The following is a 21025-nucleotide window of genomic DNA, read 5'->3' on the forward strand; positions in this document are numbered from 1 at the left end:
TGAGTTTTTTGGTTAATGCACTAAATAGTGTGGTGGGTTTACTGTTGGCTAAAATTACTAGTGTACTTATTCATTTCTTGTTGTGAAATATGGATCAGAAGGGTAAAACAGGTTTAAAACGTAAAAGGTATAAAGTAATTTTATTAATAGGATTACAAGAATAAGAAGTATTAGAATAAAACTTCTAGAACACTTCTTTCTGCTTAATTTTGTTTTTCTTAGCTGATAATGTAGAGACAAAACTTGGGATGTTAAATTAGTACTAACTATACAATAGTCTTTTATTAGTTTTTGTAGGGAGAGGAGGGGTTTTTTGTAATGCTATGGAAACTTTTTTACAAGAAACACTTTTCTTGTGGTTTTTTTTATTTCTATGAATAGCAGTTGTCTGGTAAAAGTTTTGTATTGTGGGTTTTTTTTATTTTTATAGCTTTCTTACAGGAGTGTCTGTGGGTTATGAACTTATGGGGTATTATTGTAAGGATGAGTTGTTTAAAGGTAAAAGTTTTATTTATTTGTCTTTGTGCTTATCTCTGGGAACAGAGGTTTTTTTTCTTCTCTCCTCAGCGGGGTAAAGGGTCTTCATTATTTTAATTTCTTTTTTTGTTTAAGCTTCTTATGGGATCACAGCTACTCTAATATCTGTTTGGCATTATTAATGGATATTTCTGTTCACATCTACAGTTTGAATACTTCATGCCCCCATACTCTCTTATGAATTAAAGGGAATACTTCAGCGTATTATTGTCTATCTCTATGGTACTACTAAAAGAGTTTTCAGTTCTATTAGGGTATTTCTTTATTCTCTTTTTATCTGAGGCTTGTCTTTTTTTTACTGACTTAGGTGTTCTTACGTTGTTTTTTTACACGTGGCTATTCTTTTTCTCTCACCCGAGTGGAGAATTGTGGTCTGCAGTTTTCACCTGTGCACTGAAAGGGTTAATATCTCACCCAAGCTTGGAGATGGTCGTGGCCAGTGGCTGTAGCAGTCTCGGTGCTGGATTTCAGGCTGAGCTGGGCATCTCCCTCTGTCCTGCAGCCGCTGGGAGGGGTGGCTCTGCCTGGGGCCCAGCGGGCAGGGGGAGGGCTCAGTGTGGGCAGGATGTCAGCAGCTGTGGCCCGGCCTGACCTGGGCTGGGGGCTCCCTGCCTCCTGTCCCCTGCCCGAGAGCCACTGGGGTCTGCTCCCACCCCGGTCGCACAGGCTGCAGGGGAGCGCGGCTGGCCCCACCAGAGCTCAGCTATATCTCCAGGCTGGAAGCAAAGAGAGAGATTTCTTGGGGTTTTAAAATGTGGATCTCACAGAGGTAGATCTAATTTTTAAATGGTATAAAATGTTGTTAGTTTTCAGAACTAGTCAGCTATTGGTCTTTCCCAGGCACAGAAGAAGCTCTCAACAGCTTTTCTTAAAGAAATTACTTCTGTGAGTAGTTTCTTACTTCTTCCTTAAATGTTAATTAATGTGAAACTACTACATGAAGTAACACACTCCCTAAGGGTTAACGAAGAAGTATTTCTACTCGGGGCAAATGGCAATAATCATGACTGTCAATCAAAGTCAACCTTCTATCACTTGATCCTCTTTGTAGGAAATATACACAGTATAATTTTTACCTGTTTGGAATAAGCAAACAGCAACATTTTCAAAAGCTGCTTGCATCCAGTGTACAGAAGAACATCTTGACATTGCCATTAGGCAGGGGAAGGTGTTACTATTGCTAAAATTATTCTTATCATGAGATGTTACATAGTGATTCATGTCATTATGGAAACACACCATGGAATCAGTATAAGCAGGAATACTGATATTAAAGCAAACACGGACATGAAACAAAGGAAAATATAATGATTTCATTATTTAAATCACTTTGCTGTGAATTGCTGGCTTTTGCTGTTATGTGTTTTTGCCACAATGTAATTGCTTAGGAAATAATTATGAATTGTGTCCACTCTTTATGTATAAAGAAAACAGTGGGCTTGTGCAAACGTGTAAAACCTTGTTACTGCTGTTACCTGCTTGCTAGGAGTGTAAGCTGGCCGCATGTTGGAGCTTTGTCCAGACCTGGTGGGGGCTCCCAGCCACTCCTGCTGAGGAGACAGCCAACATATTTGGCCTTGCCTGGACTTGTACCCCAGCACAGAAGGCATGACACAGCCCAACAAGAAACTGCCTATAAAAGAGCCAGTGACCAGGGGTAAGGTGGATGTGTTGGTGGAGCGGAGCTGCGTCCCCAGTGCTGCTTGCTTGTCCCTTATCAATGAATTAATAAATTGCCTTATTGATTGACCAACCCAATTGTGGTGAGCAATTTATAACATTCTGACTCCAGCTGTAGGGCTCTGGTATTTCTCTGTGAGTTTTGCCATGTTACAAAGCATACTTATCTCTTTAGAAAAGCCTTGTAAGTCAATGACACAGAGTCAGACAGCAAACCTGGGCTGATTTACCAGCATCACTTAACATCCAGAGGTCCAGGATTATGTTTTGCAGGATAAGGGAGTCTTAAAATAGGACTGATCAGTACACTCTACACTCCAATAATTCTAATGAGTGTACTCAGAATGAAAAATACTAAGAAAAAATCTTTTTCAAATAAACTTTAACCAGCTATAACAACAACAAAAAGCCTTTTTTTTAGTTTTGCTTATGTCTTCTCAGTGTTTCAACTGCACATTTATCGAACTCCTTACCTGATTGCTACTCAAGGGTGAAATAATCTCTGGTAGTTTTACTTGTGGAAAAGCCTCCAAAAGGCCAGAATAGCCTTAGAGGTCAGCTATGCATAGTAAGCGGTGTCAGGTGCACTATTTATTTATGCAAAACACATTGTCTTCATGCACTGAAGTGCAAATATGTGCTCCTCTGCATTCTCACTCTAACTGAGCTATGTCTGCTGCTCTTTAGGTCTCTACAGATTCCATCTACACCACCAAACAGGAGTCTGTTTATATCTGACCACAGTAAGATTGGGCTAGTTACACTTTATCTTTGGCCATCAATAGATGAACTATGAAAACACTGAATAATTTAATCTTTAACTACTTTATCACTCATTAGGATGACTGTAACACATTTAGCTCTGGCCACAGAAGCATTATTGTTTCCACACAAGATAAATTCAACAATTACAGAAAGTTATTTATTGTATCCTGTGGCTTACAACAGGCTTGAGTTTTTGTATCTCAAAACAGAGAAATCCACACATCTTCTGATTACATTTGCTTGCCTCAGCAATGTACAAATACCCACAGATGTGTAGGCATTGCATGGTTGTCAATACATATCTCATATATTGTTTGTATAAATCTTGTATATGGTTTGTGTATCACTGACACTGAATGCAATAGATTAATGTGCCAATGCCTAACACTTATTGCATTGATTAAATGCATACAATTTTCTCCCAGATCTCACTTAGGAATGACTGCAAGCACAGCACAGCATCCTTTGGGAGAATTCCTGTATTGGGTCAGCATTTTGTTTCCACTTTCAACGTTTTCTCCCAAACACCTATAGAAGCTTGCCATATCATCGGTTCGTGTTGCCTCTACCACAGCAACATGGTCCATAATGGAATCATTTGCTGTCATATATCCCTTTAGATGGGTTGTACTTGTTACCCATTTGTTTAATACCACATGGTCTGCATTGCAAGGAATGCATGCCAGCTCTTTCCTATCAACCTTGTCCATCATTCTGTACCACCCAGAGTCTTGTCATCCCCTTATTCAGAGATAGTACATTTATGAGTGTGTTGAGAAATGAAAGTCTTACTTGGTCCCTCTCTCCACTGTAACAACAGTTAAGAATCACGACAGTTTTCCCTTCTAAATACTGGCATTATTCACATATGTTTTAAATAATACTTAAAGAATTTTATTTAAATGTAAATATGCCAGAACTAACCATTAGATCTTATTATAAATCTTGGGAAAAAAAATTAAGGGGAAAGAAACTGCGCTGAAAATATTAACTTTATATGCAAAAACGTATGTGAGACCTAAAAGCATGGAAATACCTCTTGAAAGACCACAGGTCCATACATCCTGTTTCAAGAGTCAGGAAATTAACGTCTAAGGCTAAGAATGTGCTTACCTGACTCAGACCTCCCAAGAGTGGCCTGGCTAGCTCAGTGATGAGGTTTCTCTTCACTCAGGTTTCGAGCCAGCATATGTTTGTGGGGTTCACTGATTTTCTTCAAGAATTCAAGTCTATCAAGCGAGCAAAGAAATCGGGGGGGACTCTCTCTCTGGTTTGCATTCCACAGTTTATTTCTGTGAAGGGGAATCCAAAGGACAAGAGATCGAGGATTTGGGGTCTGGGGGGTCTCTTTTAACAGGGTTTCTCGGAGGGAGGGAACATCAGAGAAAGAACCAATTATTTTTCTCAGTTAGTACATCTTACAAACTTCCTACAAATCAAGGTTACACACACTGAGATAAGAAATAACAGACACCAACTTCTTCAAATGCCCACAAAGGTGTAGGAGTATTCTCCACAGAGGGGCAGAGGGGGAGAGAGGGGGGGCTTGGTTTCCTGGCAACCCAGGGGGGAAAGAAAGGGAAGGGAAGCATGCTCTCTCAGCTTCCATAGCTCAGAGACATTCTGGGACAGGAAAAACAGAGTTAGAAACTTCCGTGTTGGTAACAAGAGTCTCCTGGGCTAAAGAAATTTCAAGCAGCTGGAAATGCCAGCAGGGTCTCCCCTCCACTCCATCCGACTTCTCGCGGTGGTGCTGAGGAGAAAAACTTCAGTAACCGTGGTAACTTGACGCCAGGTAAACAATTAGGGGAAAGAGAAGCTGAGGGGGAAATAACAACTAAAAGAGGGGAAAAGATATATTTCAAGCTATCAACTACTAACATAAACTAACTTAACAACATTCTAACAACTCTACCACAACACTTACCCATAGTCTGATGAGTGATGAAATCAAACATTTGCTCTCCTGAAGTAAGGGAGTAAAACTCCTGAGACCTTTAGACTAGATCTCTGATCACATTTCAAAGAATGTAATCACTTGTAACTCTCTCTTCCTGAAATTGTTTTATAAGGCTTTCTTCTGGCTGATATGCCATGAACACCTGCTAGAATGGGAAAAAAAATGTTACTACAAGTATTAAAAGGAAGTAAGATGTGACAACTCAAAAAATACAAAACATGCATTCTGCAAACAGTCTATGTCTGAGGAAGAAGTAGTATGGTTTACTGCTGTCAGACCATTATCTAACATTATCATTTTATTATATCTTTATCACATTTTATTAGGTTATTGACTCAGAAGATTCTCCCCACATTCTCAAAGAGCGCAGTGCACCTCCAGACATACTCACAGCTGCATGTCCCATTTCGAAATGCACAGCCTTGGTATGAACAGGAGCTCAGCCAGTGCCATGCCTCTTCATGCTGCATGACACAATCCTCCTACTCCAGAGATGGGAGCGCGGCTCACTCCACCTGCACTCCCAATGGGATGATGTGGGCTGGGAGCTCAGTTTAAATGCTGATGTTTTGGTGAAAGCATCAAACTAAAGCTTGTAGTGCAGCTCAGTGTGGAGGTTCCATCAGCACAGATCCTACCCTTCAGCCCAGAGCTTGCAGACGGGGGACTGGGAGCAATGTATGAGGAGGGCAGGACGGCTTGATTCATCCTTGGGACAAACCCTTGAACTGCCCCTAAATTCTGCATCCTTTGTATTCAGTATCAATGGGCATCCTTCTCCCTAAGCTTTGTTAGGTCTCCCCCAGGTGAGACCATCAAAACATATCCAGCCCTAAACCTTAAAAAGACAATTCTACCAATAAGTAATTTATCTTCCTAACACGTGGACATCAGTCAGAGTTTGCTTGTTAGCTGCTATTTTACAGTCTTAACCTGCACCACAGGAGGTTTATGCTGAACATTAGGAAGAATTTCTTCACAGAAACGGTGCTTAGACAATTGGAATGGGATGCCCAGGGAGGCGGTGGAGTCACTGTCCCTGAAGATGTTTATGGAAAGACTGGGCATGGTACTCAATGCCGTGGTCTTTTTGACACCGTAGTGTTCAGTCACAGCTTGGGCTTGATGGTCTCAGAGGTCTTTTCCAACCTAATTGATTCCGTGACTGTTTCGCGAATTAAATCTCCCTTCTTGTTGACCAGGCTTGAAAGCAGACAAAGATCAAACATCAGAGAACATCCTCTCTTGAGAACATTTTCCCAAATCCCTCATTTTGCAGCTGAGGAGAGATGCCGAGCCCGGCCGCAGGTCCGCGCTCCCCTCAGGCCGGGCCGCGGTGGGCCGGGCCGCGGGGAGCGCCGCTGCCGCCGGCGGCCGCTGGGGGCTCCCGCCCACCCGCGGCCCGGCCCGCCATTGCGGGCATGGAGGGCGAGAGCACGTCGGCCCTGCTCTCGGGCTTCGTGTTCGGCGCCCTCGCCTTCCAGCACCTCAGCACCGACTCGGACACGGTGGGTGCCGCGGGAGGGCCGGGCCGGGTCGGGGGGAGAGGAGGGAGGGGCGGGCCGTCCCCGCCGCGGCCGCGCTGCCGCCGGGCCTCCCCTGCTCGACCCTGCCGGGAGAGCGTCCGGGTTCGGGGCTGTCCCGCCCCGCCGCCCCCGGGAGTCGCTTTGTGTGCGAGCAGCGGAAAAACGTGAGCGCTCCGTGTCCGAACGAGGCGAGCGGAGGCTGCAGCGCCGTGTCCGCCTCGGGCCGAGCGCGGCGCTGGCCAGGCCGCCCGACCCCAGCCCCGGTGAGCAGCACCACACGGCCGCTCAGGGCTGCTCGGGCTCAGTGATCACCGGAGCCTCCGCAAACCCACCAACACACCGCACTGCCTCCCTGGGGATATCTTCCTAACTGAGGGCTGATATGGAAAAATAAGTGAGAACTCACTCTGTTTAAAAATACATACATACATACATACATACATACATATATATATGTGTGTGTAAGTTCGTTTTGACAGCATTTTTCGTCTGCTGAAGCCAGCACTTAGTATTAGAGAGAAAATCATGATAGAATATGCTGAGTTGGAACGGACCCACAAGGATCAGGTAGTTCAACTTTTGGCCACTCACAGGACACCCAAGAATCCCACCCACCACATACCTGTGAGAGTGTTATCCATACGCTTCTTGAACTCTGCCAGGCTTTGGTGCTGTGACCACTTCCCTGGGGAGCCTGTTCCACTGCTCAAACACCCTCTGGGCAAAAAGAATCTGTTTATGATATGCGACCTAAACCTCTCCCAATTCAGCTTCATGCCATTCCCTCGGGTCCTGTCACGGTCAGTGGAAGGAAGAGATCAGTGTCTGTTGCTCCACTTCTCTAGAGGCAGCTGTAGACTGCAATGGGGTCTCCTCTCACTTTCCTCCAGGCTTCACAGACCAAGTGACCTCAGCCACTCCTGCTGTGGCTTCCTCTCTAGACCCTCCACCATCTTTGCAGCCCTCCTTTGGATACTTTCTAATAGCTTTGTATTTTTCTTACATTGTGGCACCAAAACTGTACACAGGACAGAGATAAGGCCGCACCAGTGGTGAGGACAGCAGCAGTGTCTGTTCAATGCTACTGTTAATGTGATTTTTTTTTTTCCTCTTCCCCTCTGAAGGAAGGTTTTCTCCTTGGAGATGTGAAAGGTGAAGCCAAGAACAGCATTACAGACTCACAAATGGATGATGTTGAAGTTGTTTATACAATCGGTTAGTGTGTCTACATTTTGCATAGCCTGCTTGGTTTCGGGCAGTAAATGACATTTCCGTTTTGAGGGACAGCAGTCAAGTCAAAACTCTATGGCAAGATCCTACATGCTTTGCTGATGTAAACAAAAAAAAAAAAAAAACCCCAAACAACCGAACTCTCACAGAAGTGTTATTTTGTAGCATTTTAACTGCTAAAAAAATTATAGTTTTAATGCAGAAAACAAAGTAATTTAAAGGAAATAATAGTTCTTAGTTCCTTAAATGGCTACTCTTTGACAAATAGCTTGTTACATTAACTTGGGGTTTAGACCCTTGTCTTGGCTACATCACAAACTCTTCTAGACTACAGTTGCCCTGGAAAAGATTGGTCTATCAGTGATGTGAACTGTAATGCATTAGCATCTATTACTTAATTTGGAGCTTATAAAATTCTGTGTGTGAAGGCTGCAAGCTCTTTAATAATTTCACTAAGTAGATGCCAGATGTATTTTTTGTTATCATCTTGATGTGATTGGAGTGGATGTGCACTGAGTAACTCAAGTGAAATCCTTCATACTACATACTACTCCTGCACCCAGCAGAAAGGAGAAAAATATAAAGTACCCAGTTTGATTTTTCAATTGACAAAGTAGAAAAATACCCAAAAAATACAGTTTATATTAGTGGTTCCCTTTACATTCAACAAAATTAATTAGAATCTATTTTGAAAAATTTTCCTTCCTTCATCTTATTTAATTAGATATTAATGCGTTTGATTTTAAGAAATTACATAGAATTATTTCTTGGTCCTTCTATCAGTTTCATGCCGATTATAGCAGACATGATATATTGAGCTGATGAACCCAGAGTAATATTGCTTTCTCTTTCCAGACATACAGAAGCATATTCCATGCTACCAGTTGTTCAGGTAAGAATCTTAAGTAAACAGATACTGAAAAGTTAAAATTAACCCTAACTTGAACTTTTCAAGAGTTAAATTTATATTGGCTGAGAAAATCACCCAGCTGTAACTACAGTAGCTGTATCAACCTCTTGGAATTACAGATGCAAAGTGCCTTATCTTATTCCTATTTTGGTTCTGTATCTTTTTTTTGTTTGTGTGTTTGTTTGTTTGTCTGTGCATGTATAAATAGAGATAAGGCATACTGCACCTTCTGGTGAGCTATGATACCATGTTAACTACAAAACAGTATCAACACATTGAAAAAAAAAAGCATTCCATACATTCTAACATCTCACACTTAACAGTATTAATTAAAAATTTTGAGGAAAAAAAAAAAAAAGAAAAAAAAGAAAAAAGATATTTCTTCCCCTTTAATTGTCCTAATTTTCTTCTAGCTTTTATAATTCTGCAGGAGACCTGAATGAACTTGCCCTGAAGAAAATACTATCAGGCTATAAGAAGGTATTTTACTTTCAAATCTAAACCATACTGAGGAGATTACTCAAATTTTGGAGGCTGTGCTGGATACCTCTTGCATCAAGGCTTTTTCTGATTTTAAACCTTTTATAGTCCTTCATGCTGCTGGTCAAAACAGTTACATCCTTTTCCTCCTTAAAAAACAGTTTAGCTTATCTTTGACTAGAGTTTGCCTATGTATCTGTCACAACTTTGTTTTTAATTATTAATTTCTCAAGTGAACACTTGGGTATTAAAGGAATTGCACCAATTTCTACCTTAAGAACAGTTGAGGTCAGCTCACAAATGGTTAAGGACTACTTCATCAAAAAAACTTAAGTCTTTTCCACGGAGCAAAGTTTTACAAGGGGAAAGTAGAAGCTGAAAAGAAACAACAAAACAGAAAGAAGCTTGCAGTTTCAGCTTGAACACAGGCTCAGAAACAGATCAATTCAACACCTGGTTTTGAAGGAAAGAAGATGGGAATTAGGGTTAGAAGTTTTAAGGGTTTCAAGTTATGAAAATATGCCTATGCACCTACTAGCAAACAATTCAGATATGACTTTGGTGCTGAATGAAACTTGATTCAGTGTGACACACAGGGACATCATGATTTAACAGTAACTGTGAATTTTCTTCTACTCGCAGAGCGTAATAGGATGGTACAAATTCAGACGTAACACAGACCAGATCATGACATTCCGGGAAAGAGTGCTTCATAAAAACCTGCAGTCACACCTATCAAACCAGGGGCTTGTATTCCTCCTTTTAACCTCTAGCGTGATGACAGAAAGTTGTTCTACTTACAGATTGGAACATGCTCTACATCGGCCTCAGGAAGGGTAATGTCTACTGCATGCACTAAAACTTGAAAGTGTCTCTACTTTATTGCAACTGAATCAGTAACACTGTTTATTTTACCTTTGAAACTTCTAGTAAGATTATTCCTTATGTTGCCAGAGCCCAGTTGAAGGTTTACACTGGAATTCTGTTCTGGGATTGCCCCTTTTTATCTGTAGTGCCAGCATCACCAAGCAGACACTGTCAGTTTATTTACACACATAAGCTGCTCCTGATCCAATTGTTTTGTGTACAGGATGTCAACCATACATGGTGTTCATCAAAATATTTAAATTGGTGTTAACTTTAGAGACATCCTACTCTCTCACAGGCTAGGCTTAGCAAGCAATGCATTAGTGTGTGTTGTAGTTAGAAAGAGGGGGAATTATGGACATTGCTCAGCTTCTGGTTGCTCCCAAAGTTTGCCTTTAGCCTCATCTGTATGTGATGTAATACATTTAGCAAGGATTAACAATACTGTAACTGTCCCTTCAGATCGTGGTTCACCGTAGCCCAGGCTAGCTCAGTGGACACACTGGCACTGCGCCAAGTGTGGGGAACTGCCTTGGTGTGGGGTACACCACAGGCAGAACCTTTAGAGCCACTTGTTGTATGGTGCAGGATCACTAACCAACACCAGGGATTGGGCAAAGGAATAAGGAGAAGGCTCTCTGTATGAGGTTCCAGCAGGGAAAGGTTTATTGAGGCTGAATGGGAGAGGGACAGAGGAGCCCCGAATACCCCATACACTGGATTAAATACATGGAGGTTTCAGGGGGTGGGTACAAACAGTTAACCAATAGGGAAACCAGGAGAGAGGACTGAGAGGAGGGGATTACAATTCAGGATCCAATAGGGATAAGGGGGAGGAGAGGGCAGGTCACATGGCCCAATGGGGCTTCAAGAAATAGGGGAATTCCAAAGAGGAGGTACTGCAAGGGGCTGGGCTAACAGGGGATTGACAGGGAAGGGTCCAGAACAAGTGACAGGGTTTACAATGACAGATAGGGAAGGTACTGGAATAAGGGGTTTGATTTCAATGATGGGCAGCATAGGGGAAGGTACAACTTAGGGGCAACCAACTCTGGGAGAAACATGGGGGAACATAGGAATAAACCATAAAACTGTGAACAAACTATTAAAATAACCACAAGCCACAACAGTCAAGAACATTTAACTTTCAAAGAGAGACCTTTGGTGGATATTAATAGATCATGTTTTCATACTTCTGCATTTGAAGTCTTTTCCAGAAAGTCCCCTTGGTGGTTACCAACTTGGGCATGGCAGAACAGCAAGGTTACAGAACAGTGTCTGGTTCCTGTGTATCCTCTGGTTTTGTGAGAGCTGTGAGACAACACAGGTACAACACGTATTTACTGATAGCTGTATCCTCCCACTACCATAACCACACTTACCTTTCTGTAAAAGCATTTAAGTGCTTTTGCAAATGTTATAGCCATACCTTGCTCACCTGTTGACCTGTTTTCTACAGTTACTTACCATTCCAGCATACTTAGAAATTAATTCAGTCCTGTATTTTGACAGGAGCTGTCTGTCTCAAAGCAGGCACATGGCATTGAAGCTCAAAACGCTTCTTTACTAATTAAAGCTCCTACTAAGTAAGCACTGGGATCCCTAACTGCAATTATACAGTTCTACTCTTGGTCCACAGGTCAGAATTCTTCCATGAAGATGGGTCCCTACAAGAGGTCCATAAGATAAATGAGATGTATGCCACCTTGCAGGAGGAACTGAAGGTAAGCTGGCCATGCCTGCCTCACCTTCAGCAGTTCTACAAAACCAAGGCAGCCAAAAGCTACAAAATCATGCACTGCATGAGAAAACACAGCCACGTCCAAAACACAGATCAGCATGTTCCATTTACTGTGCTGCACACTATATTCTCAAAGCTGAGGATTTAAATTCCCATTTGATGAAAGTACAATGTTTAATCTTCAAGTCCATGAATAAATTCTGACAAGAGGATTATTCTGAAGGAGTAGTATCTGTAGTTTATTAGATCTCCTTTGCCTAGATGGGATCAAATAAAACATCTTGCACCTTCTTCAAACCAAGGTTTAAGTTATCTGACAAATCCACCTCCAAATCATTACTTAAGCTTTTTACTACTTTGTGTCCAACTTTACCATGAGTACCTTTAAGAATTTTGCAACAATTTTAAAGTCAGCTGCTGTGAATACTGATATGCTGATCAACGTGCTCTTCTTCTTGCAGAAAATATGCATTACGGTAGAAGTCAGTGAACGATCTGTAGAGAAACTTTTAACAGAAGTGAGCCAATTAAAAGAAGAAATAAAGAGGAAAAAGCAACAAAATTGTTCGGGTAAGTTAACCAAATGTGATTCAAGCCTTGCCCTTCCAAAGTTGGCTCAAGTGACAGAAGCACAAAACACTTCTGAACCCGAGGCAGCCAAAACAGCAGTGGTGCAAGTGGTTCTGCAACTCTGTTTTTTTCCCTCAGGAGAAGATGAAAACCACCCAGCAGAGCCAAAGGAGAATGTTCTCCTTTGTCAGGCACTGCAAACATTTTTCCCCAATTCTGGACTTCAGACATGCATTGTTTCCTTCAAAGGCCGACAGATATCCAAGAACTGCTGTAACATAGACCACCATATTAATGTCATGGACAAACTGACTCTCATGGTAGAGGAAACAGACTTCACTGAAGCTGAAACAAGGCATCTAAACAAGCGTAAAGTCAGGGGGACCACAACAGTTTCAAAGTCATTCAAAAAATCCAGATCATTGCAGCTTCACCAAGAATCATTTCAAGATCAAGAGGACAGTGACCAGGAAAGGAAGCTTACACTGAGTAGCACTGAAACAGATGAGGATGTGTTTGAAAAAAGCAGAGATGCAAATGAATACCCACACTCTCCTACTTTCTGATCTGTCAGATGACCTTGCAAAAGCTACTGCCAGTATATTCCAGTGATGTATCAATGTATTGCACTGCACAATGTATGTAACAGGGCATTTTTGCAGGTTGGTTTTTTTTCCCCCAGTGCATGAATTCTGTTTGGCATAAAGATAAGTCCAAGATGACATTCTCTCACTTTGCCTTCCAGAGTTCCATCTGTCTTCTCTCTCTCAGGGTTCAAAGACTATGCTACAGGATACTATGATAAACATGTCACATACTGCTTCAAAGTGATACAGCTTCAAGCTGCTGGTGAAGAAGCAGTGCTACTTTCCTGATGCAGGGAGCATCAAATGAACACTTAACAGAATCAGCTGTCTACATGAACTGCCAGAGTTTAAGTACATTACTTTATCCTCAGGAAACCAGTACTTGTTTACTTCTCCCCATCTTACAACCCAGCAAGGGAAAAAACAGCCATGTGAGCTTTAGCAACACTGTGAGCAGAGGAAGGGGTCCATACAGCTGCCAGTTTCTAATATTGCTTTAATCTTCCTTCAGACAATAACTTCCAGAAACTTCCTGAAGAAAAATAAGAGAATGACTGACATCCACCCCTCAGTCAACCACACATTATGTAAGCAAACCACATTTCCAGCAAACAAGTATATAAAGATGAAACACGGTTTTATTGTTTATTTCTGTACAGTATATCACTCTGGATGTTTGATATTACATAGCTTGGGGTCTGTGAGAAATTGTGGGTTCTTAAACATAATCGGCATAAATCCTGTTAAAAAAAAAAAAAAAAGGTGTTGTTAGTAGAAAAGTAGCCTTGAGCTGGAAAACTCAAAAGCAAAATCACACTTACCAAATACATGAGCTCTTTTAATGGCCTTCGTAATTTCCTTCTGCTTCTTATTACACAAGCCTAAAGAGATTAATTAGTTTCAACACTAAGCAAGTCATTGCAAGGTGAAAGGCATGGTACTGACAATTCCCTCTAGCTTTGATTAAATCCTTCTAGAAAAATGCACGTATGCTTTTACTGTTAAATACAAAATGCATACAATTAATGAATATTTTAATTCCTTTGCACAGGCTACTAAGTCAGGGGAATACTATTACCAAATAGTTGAGACTGGTTACTTCCAGAAAGACTGCTGATACACAGTTACTTAGACTCACAAAAACATTATTATTAACCCAAATAGGATTTAATTTCATACTTCACATACCTGTGATATGCCTGCCATAAATGGAGCCAGTATATGGAGAAACAAACTGGGAAAGAAGCTACTTAAAATTAAGAAAAATCAAAGTCAGTTTAAGAACTTTTTTTTTTGAGCTTTATATTATGTTACTACTTGCACTCTATTTTTCATTTTTTTCATCTGTTTTTTCTGCCTGAAGAAAAAAGTACAGCTTGGAGCTAGGCAGTATTTACTATAGAAAAATTTCCATGCTTTGTGTCAGCTGAATTGTAACCAAGGACTCTATTTGTTAAAAAGCAAAGTTGTCACACATAATTAGTAGATTAAGCATCTTAGCATGACTGCATCATTTGACCCTTACCCTGCATATATTCTTACTCTTAAGTTTTAAGTCCCTACACATATGAATGGAGTTTTTTAATCATCGTTTTTTTAATCACTTTGGACTTCCTACAGATACATTTAAAAACAGTAAAGCAGTTACCTTATCTAAGGCTAACTTTAAGGATAACTTTCAAACTCACCTGCACATTCTTATAGTCCACATTTATTCCACATAAGACACATCTCTTTGGAGGATCTTTATAGGGGTTCTCCATGTGTATGGGCTGAAATCAGAGAATTGATTAACAGCTGTAAGCTTCACAAGAAAATAGAGAGCATTTGTTACTTTTAATCCTTTGATCAGTATTTGTCTTAAAACCAGAAGAGCTATTTAGTGCACCACTGAAGTTTTTCAATAACTTTATTAACTCACTTCTTCGTACCTTGCAACCTAAAAGACTTCTCACAGGTAAACAGCCTTTTATATTTTAGTAACAAGGACACTAGCAACTCTGTTAAATCATTCAGTAAGATACTGCTTACACCTTCTACTTGGAAATCAAAATCTACAGAAGCTGGTAGAAAAGTAATTTTGTCTGATAAGTCACAAGAATTATTTTTATTTTAATAATATTTTCAAAGCAAATGGCCTGGGGAAGCACCTGCATGCTCACACTTTCTGAAGAGAGAGATTCAGAAATACCTCCTAAGGACTGAAAGCCTCCTCAAACTTCAGAATACACCCAGCACCAAGTTCTTACAAGATGTGAAAGGTGATTTTTCACTTTTCACAGAGTCACAGAACAGTCAGGGTTGGAAGGGACCTTTGGACATCAGCCAGTCCAACCCCCTGGAGCAGGTGACAAAGGAACGTGTCCAGGTGGGGTTAGAATGTCTCCAGCAAGGAAACTTCACGACCGCCACGGGCAGCCTGTTCCAGTGCTCTGCCACCCTTAGTGTAAAGAAGTTTTTCCCCATGCTGAGGTGAAAGCTCTTGTGTTTTTAGTTTGTGGCCACTGGTCCTTGTCCTGTCGCTGACTCCACATCCCAGTTACTAAGACAGCAGGTTTAACAGGCTCTAGTTAAGATACTGGAATACAGATCCGTGGGGCCTTAACTTCCAGTGCCTGATGACCTCTCTGCGCTGCGCTCCCCAAACGGATTCGGGGTCTGAGGAGCCCGAGCTACACAGCGCCCAGAGCAAAGCGATTCCAGCCATCGCTAGTGCCTTGCGGAGAGGGAGCAGCGGGACAGCGGGACAGCGGGGCAGGTCGGAGAAGCCTCACCTGGTCGGAGCGCCCAGGCTGTCCCTCATGCTGCAGGCGGCGTGGACGCGCCCACAGCGCGGCTGCAAGGGAGACAGTGACAGTTAGCAGCGGCAAAGCTCGACATCCCAGACACGCGAACGCCCCCGCAGCCGCTTGCGACAGAGGGAGAGCGGACAAGCGGGAGGGACATACCGGGAACCAGGCGCTGCCAGGGCCTCCGCGCCACCACGGCCCGAGCCGCCATGACAGCCCGCTCCGCCACTTCCGCTCTGACGTCACTGCCGCCGGCCGCCTGCTGGCCAATAGAAGCGCGGCGTTTCCGACTGAGGGCGAGCGATTGGCCAAGATCCGGTCACGTGCTTCCCCACTCGGCTGCTGCCGGGAAGTTCCTGCTCCCGCCATGGCGGCTTCTCCCCGTGTCCCTCCGCGGCCGTGAGGGCCCCGCGCCGCCTCCGCGCAGCCCGGCCATGGCGGAGCCCAAGCTCGCCGTGCGGAGGAGGAACCGCTCCATCTCGGAGCGCAAGCGGAGCCGGGCCCCGGCGCAGCCCATCGCCGCCAGCTCGCCGGTGGCTTGCAAGAGACCGAGCTCTGGTGGCGAGGGACCCCCGGCGGAGGCCCCGGTAGGGGATGGCGGGATCCTGGAGCTGGTGGTGAGGCGGGGAAGCTCCGTCTGGGAGGGTGGAGTGTGTCGGGAAGGGCTGTACTTTGTATGAGGGGGTATGATGCCGTTTGGTTTTAGCTTTAAAAAAAATCATCTCTGTCTTCTCTCTGCACGCGTATTCTCCTGCTTGTTGGATATCTGTTTCGCTCTGTCAAGGCATTCCTTCAGACCCCAAGCTGGGTTTTCCTTACAGACGACAGCAGACAAAATGCTCTTGTGTCAAGTTGGGACAGACTTAGGTGAATCGGCTCTGATACTTGTGCTCTGCAAGATGTTCTGCATTCTGTGGTGTTGCCTCAGGGGGTTGATAACTTCTGTTTCGTTTTTGCAGTGCAGTCATGATAGCGAGGAGGATATGTTCGGTGATTATGACAGCTTTTATGGAAACGATTCATTGATGGCTCAAGTGGATGATATTGAAGACAAATACCTGCATGATAAAAACATGGATGTGAAAGCAGATGGAGAGATCATACTTGGGAACCTGAAGTCAGGAGTTCACCAGAAAGAGCAAGATGACTTTTCTGCTTCAGAAAATGTGGTTGTCCTTAAAAGTGACAAAGAGGGTGCTTGCCAAATGTGTAACAATAACCCAGCTGACAGCAATCAAGAATTAACTGAGTCTGTTTTAGATGACTTGCCATCATCACAACTTGTGTATTTTGAAAAAATGAATGAACTTTCTTCTGCTTCTAGAACATCTCCAGTCTCAAAAGGGAGGGATGAACATGTGAATTCTTTCTCAGACAAAATTAGGGACCCATTGTCTTTTTATGCTGGTGCTGAACACAGGAACAGACCTACTGACTCTTCCTCAGACTCCAAATGTGTTTTATTTAAAACTGAGAGTCTCAAAGATCACCTGAAAAGTGCTATGACTGGAAATGCTAGAGCCCAGACGCTGCAGGTCTCCAAGTCCAAGCAGCTCAAAGAAGCTGTTTTATCTGAAGAGATTTTTGTGGCTAGGAAAGCTATTGAATCTTCTTCTGTCGATATAGGCCCTTTTTACGGATTATCTAGCAAGATTAAAGATTTATTCAGACAACTTCGAGGGATTGAAACACTTTATGGTAGTGTAACTAATGGTCTGTTGGGAAAAAGAAAATAACTGCTAGTGGAGTGTTGTCTGTTTCACTCATTATACTGTAAAAATATTTAAGGCAATGCTTAATGTTAACCATGTTAGAAAGTAGTTGTCCTGTTTTAGGAAGTGGCTATCTTGGTGTTTTAGATGGATAGAAAGAGTGGATGATATCCATCTGGATTACAGAAGACTTTGGAAGTCACCATCACTGAAAGCTTGAAGTGCTTTTTTGAGGAAAAGCTCTCAAACACTGAGATCAAAGTGTTCTGAATGAAACACGGGAATTTTGGTATCAACCAACATGCCCCTGGGGTTGCTGATAGTTCCCTTTTTGTTTTGCAGAGTGGCAGCATGACTGCTTAATGTTAGAATCCCTACAGCAAAGGAAGAACTTGATATACTCATTGCCAACCAGTGGTGGAAAAACTCTTGTCGCTGAAATAATAATTCTCCAAGAATTACTCTGCAGGCAGAAGGATGTTCTGATGATCCTGCCATATGTTGCCATTGTCCAAGAAAAGGTCTGGTTGCAGTATTTCTGGTACTGCTTTAATTTTATATAAATCTTTCCTGATACACTTTGTTTACTTGCTCACTTGCCTGGTTTTCAGCAAGGTTTTTGTGAATATATGGTGGGAAGTGAGTGACCTCTCTGAAATGCTGCTCTGAGGGTCAGTATTTTGCAGTGGAGCAGACGCAAATCATGAGGTGAAGATGTTGAGTTATGAAGTAAAGGGTGCTGAATTTTGAAACAATGCCTTTTTGGGATGTTTAGTTCTGCAGCCTAAGAGCTGTGACACTCAACTTGCTGAAGAGGTGGTCTTGAACTAAAAACCAACATTTTTTTGTTATAAAGGGAAAGCTAGTTTTAGAGAACAGATGAAATAAAACTTCATAATATGTGTAGACAAGACACTTCAGTTCTGTAGCTGGAATAGATATTCCTAGCTAATATGTTTTCACTAACTTGTGATATGGGTCGGTTTTCTGTATGTTGAGTTCTTGAGGCAGCTCCAAAAAATGGAAAATGAAATCCAAAATGAGCATGAATTTGTTCTCTAATTGATTTTCTTTTGTAGGTTAGGGGTTTATCGAGTTTTGGGATAGAATTGGGTTTCCTGGTTGAAGAATATGCAGGAAGTAAAGGACGATTTCCACCAATCAAAAGGAGAGTTAAAAAATCTCTTTATATTGCTACTATAGAAAAAGGACACGCTCTGGTGAACTCCTTAATCGAAACAGAAAGAATCCATGACCTTGGCCTGGTTGTGGTAGATGAGGTAGGCCATAAGATGTACTCAGATTTATCAGATGCAAGTTCTTTTAGGGCTCTAATAAGCAATTATTTAGGAAGGAGCAGTTCTTTTCCTGCTTGGTTTTGCTCAGAGTGTTCACCCTGAAAATTACTTTTATTTTCTGTGTTCTGAATTGTACATAATTGTACATAATTCTGTAATTCTGAAAGTTTGTTTTGTTTTTTTTTAATGAAGCATTGCTATTTTAGAGCAATAGATTCATATTGAGAGATCTGTGGTGGTAGTGGTTGATGGTGAATTCCTGCATAACTGCTTGACATTTAGAAGTATCTAATGAATTGCAAAAAGGCATAAAGAATTTTAATTGTATGGAATGTACTTTATGAAGCCTAGAATTTAAGGCTTAGATGTGAAACCATGAAACTTTATGTCTGGTATTAATGATTCTGTAAAACATTGACAAAAAAGAAAAATATCAAGTAACATTTGGCTGTGAGAATTGCCTCTTACAGTGGTAGAGCTGAGTTGTGTTACCAAGGGTTGATTGTGGAGTTGAATAATGTGTATAACATCTAAGAGGGATTTTAATTCATGGAATTCTTCAGGCTGACTGACCATACTTTAGCACCGTAGCTTCTAAACAGAGGGCAGCTGAAGCACTAACTTCTGTTTTTTCTGGAAGCTGGCTGCTAGGAATGTTGTCACTCTAAGTGTTGCTTAAACCACATTTTGTTTAAGATTGCCTCAGACTGGTGAATACAAAGATCCCCACAGTGATTGTTTACTGTCAGGAGTTAACTGTTTGTGTCAGTTGTGGTCTAGTTAAATGGAAGGTAAATCTTGTCTGCATTTACCCATGAGTTTGTTTTTCTGTGATTCATACATTTTAAATGAGGTTATACATCTGAACTTAACAATCCAAATTTACACGAGAGATATCACGAGGAAGTCCAGCAAAGTCAGTTCTGTAGTATTTCTTTAGGTCTCTATATTTTGGAGGTTTTTTTTAGAAAAACTCTCAACTCAGTAGCATTCTTACCTTTTCTTTTTCCCTTCTGTGCACAGCTGCATATGCTTGGGGAGGGAAGTCGTGGAGCAATACTGGAAATTACTCTCGCAAAAGTTCTTCACACCAGCAGTAAGTCATGGCTACAGTTAATGTCATTAACGTTTTGTAGTTGTGGCCTCTCTGAGAGAGGTCCCACCATCATTTTCTGGATTTGTGCTATTTTGGCCGCTTTTGAAAAACATGGCATGACTCCATGTATTAACAGCATTTACTCATTTAAGTGTTAATTGACCCTGTAATGATGTTAGGGTGTTTTTGAAGCTCTTTTGATACTTCGTTGTGAAATCCTGAGTATTGTCAAATGTCTTCCATTTCTTTGTAGGAGTCCTTTAGGCGTCTATTTAAATGCTTATTTTATCACATTTAAGTCTCAGTATTTTGTAACTTAGTATTATTTCACAGTGTTTCTTTAGTAGCAGCCTTTCCCTTCAAATCTGCTACTTTGGCATTTTGAAAAGACTAACGATGAAGGAGGAGTCTCATGACTTTAATACTTAACAGATGTCTTAAAAGTTGGTCATGTGATAATAAATTCATCTCAACTTCTGTTTTACAGAAAAGACACAAATCATTGGCATGAGTGCAACATTAAATAATGTTGGAGACCTGCAGAAGTTCCTGCAAGCAGAGTACTACACTAATAATTTTAGACCGGTCTGTATGCAAGATACAGGAGCTAGTAAAGAGGATATTTGCCTTTAAAATCACAATGTATCACAGCTTTTGTGCTTAACTGCACAGTATAATATAAGGCCTGCTATTGCTCTCTAACTACTAACAGTACAATGAATAGCACAATGCACTTCTAAATACACAAATGCAATAATCTTTATACTGCTGTGCTAATGCATTTGTTTCATTTTAACTTAAGCAATTCCTAAATTACAGCTACTGTGATGAATCATTGCAGTCCATTTGGTGTAACTAGAATCTGTACTGCTGGCTCTTGTATGCTGTCAGGACAGCATGGTTTATAAATAGCTCATGGGATGCAATTTTGGCACTCTTCATTATGATTCATGCCTTATCAAGGCAAATAATTAAAACAATTAAGTTCTCTTAAAAATTCTAAAGCATCTGCTTATGTGCAAGTATGTATATGACATGTGATGTGTAGAGAAAAGCTGTACATCATCAACAGCTTAGAGAAAACAGAGTAATTTAAGTAATTAACAAAGTTTCTCTTTGTGGCTTCCATCTTGCTAGGTAGAATTAAAGGAATACATAAAGATAGGAGACACCATTTATGCAGTTGACAGCAAAGCAGAAGATGGCTTTGCTTTTTCACGGCTCCTTAATTTCAAGGTAAAAACATGCTTGTAGTTTCTTTGAACTGTTGTGAAATG

General features: G+C 41.6%; 4 protein-coding genes across 11 annotated transcripts in view; 2 read left to right on the forward strand and 2 right to left on the reverse strand.

Annotated features, from left to right (window-relative positions):
• Positions 1-6331, reverse strand: part of LOC111928866 (glycerol-3-phosphate acyltransferase 3-like) — a 25164-nt gene extending 18833 nt beyond the window's left edge. The window contains exons 1-5 of one of the 5 annotated variants that reach the window (XM_086889605.1): positions 5334-6331; positions 4910-5087; positions 4096-4274; positions 2013-2170; positions 952-1253 (exon numbers count right to left, since the gene is read on the reverse strand). The gene's annotated coding sequence lies outside the window, so the exon portion shown is untranslated. Of the gene's footprint in view, positions 1-951; positions 1254-2012; positions 2171-4095; positions 4309-4909; positions 5088-5333 lie in introns of those variants that run through there. The other 4 variants (XM_086889606.1, XM_086889607.1, XM_086889608.1 and 1 more) reach the window with 4 other exon arrangements.
• On the forward strand, positions 6261-13484 carry ABRAXAS1 (abraxas 1, BRCA1 A complex subunit). Its single transcript, XM_086889609.1, has 9 exons — positions 6261-6450; positions 7593-7683; positions 8554-8590; positions 9022-9088; positions 9731-9924; positions 11163-11282; positions 11595-11679; positions 12158-12266; positions 12405-13484. The coding sequence occupies exons 1-9, from the start codon at positions 6364-6366 to the stop codon at positions 12830-12832; spliced, it is 1218 nt and encodes a 405-aa protein (XP_086745735.1). The 5' UTR covers positions 6261-6363; the 3' UTR covers positions 12833-13484.
• On the reverse strand, positions 13474-15874 carry MRPS18C (mitochondrial ribosomal protein S18C). Its single transcript, XM_023926437.2, has 6 exons — positions 15802-15874; positions 15628-15689; positions 14542-14625; positions 14042-14099; positions 13675-13734; positions 13474-13593 (listed from the first exon to the last, which is right to left on the reverse strand). The coding sequence occupies exons 1-6, from the start codon at positions 15851-15853 to the stop codon at positions 13517-13519; spliced, it is 393 nt and encodes a 130-aa protein (XP_023782205.2). The 5' UTR covers positions 15854-15874; the 3' UTR covers positions 13474-13516.
• Positions 15852-21025, forward strand: part of HELQ (helicase, POLQ like) — a 14011-nt gene continuing 8837 nt past the window's right edge. The window contains exons 1-7 of one of the 4 annotated variants that reach the window (XM_023926328.2): positions 15852-16259; positions 16602-17340; positions 17697-17875; positions 18434-18634; positions 19676-19748; positions 20236-20333; positions 20886-20984. In XM_023926328.2, coding sequence (XP_023782096.2) covers positions 15852-16259; positions 16602-17340; positions 17697-17875; positions 18434-18634; positions 19676-19748; positions 20236-20333; positions 20886-20984 — 1797 coding nt within the window. Of the gene's footprint in view, positions 16260-16425; positions 16510-16601; positions 17341-17696; positions 17876-18433; positions 18635-19675; positions 19749-20235; positions 20334-20885; positions 20985-21025 lie in introns of those variants that run through there. The other 3 variants (XM_023926329.2, XM_023926330.2, XM_023926331.2) reach the window with 3 other exon arrangements.

Source organism: Cyanistes caeruleus, chromosome 5, assembly GCF_971803275.1.
Source record: "Cyanistes caeruleus chromosome 5, bCyaCae1.hap1.1, whole genome shotgun sequence".
Taxonomy (NCBI): Eukaryota; Metazoa; Chordata; class Aves; order Passeriformes; family Paridae; genus Cyanistes; species Cyanistes caeruleus.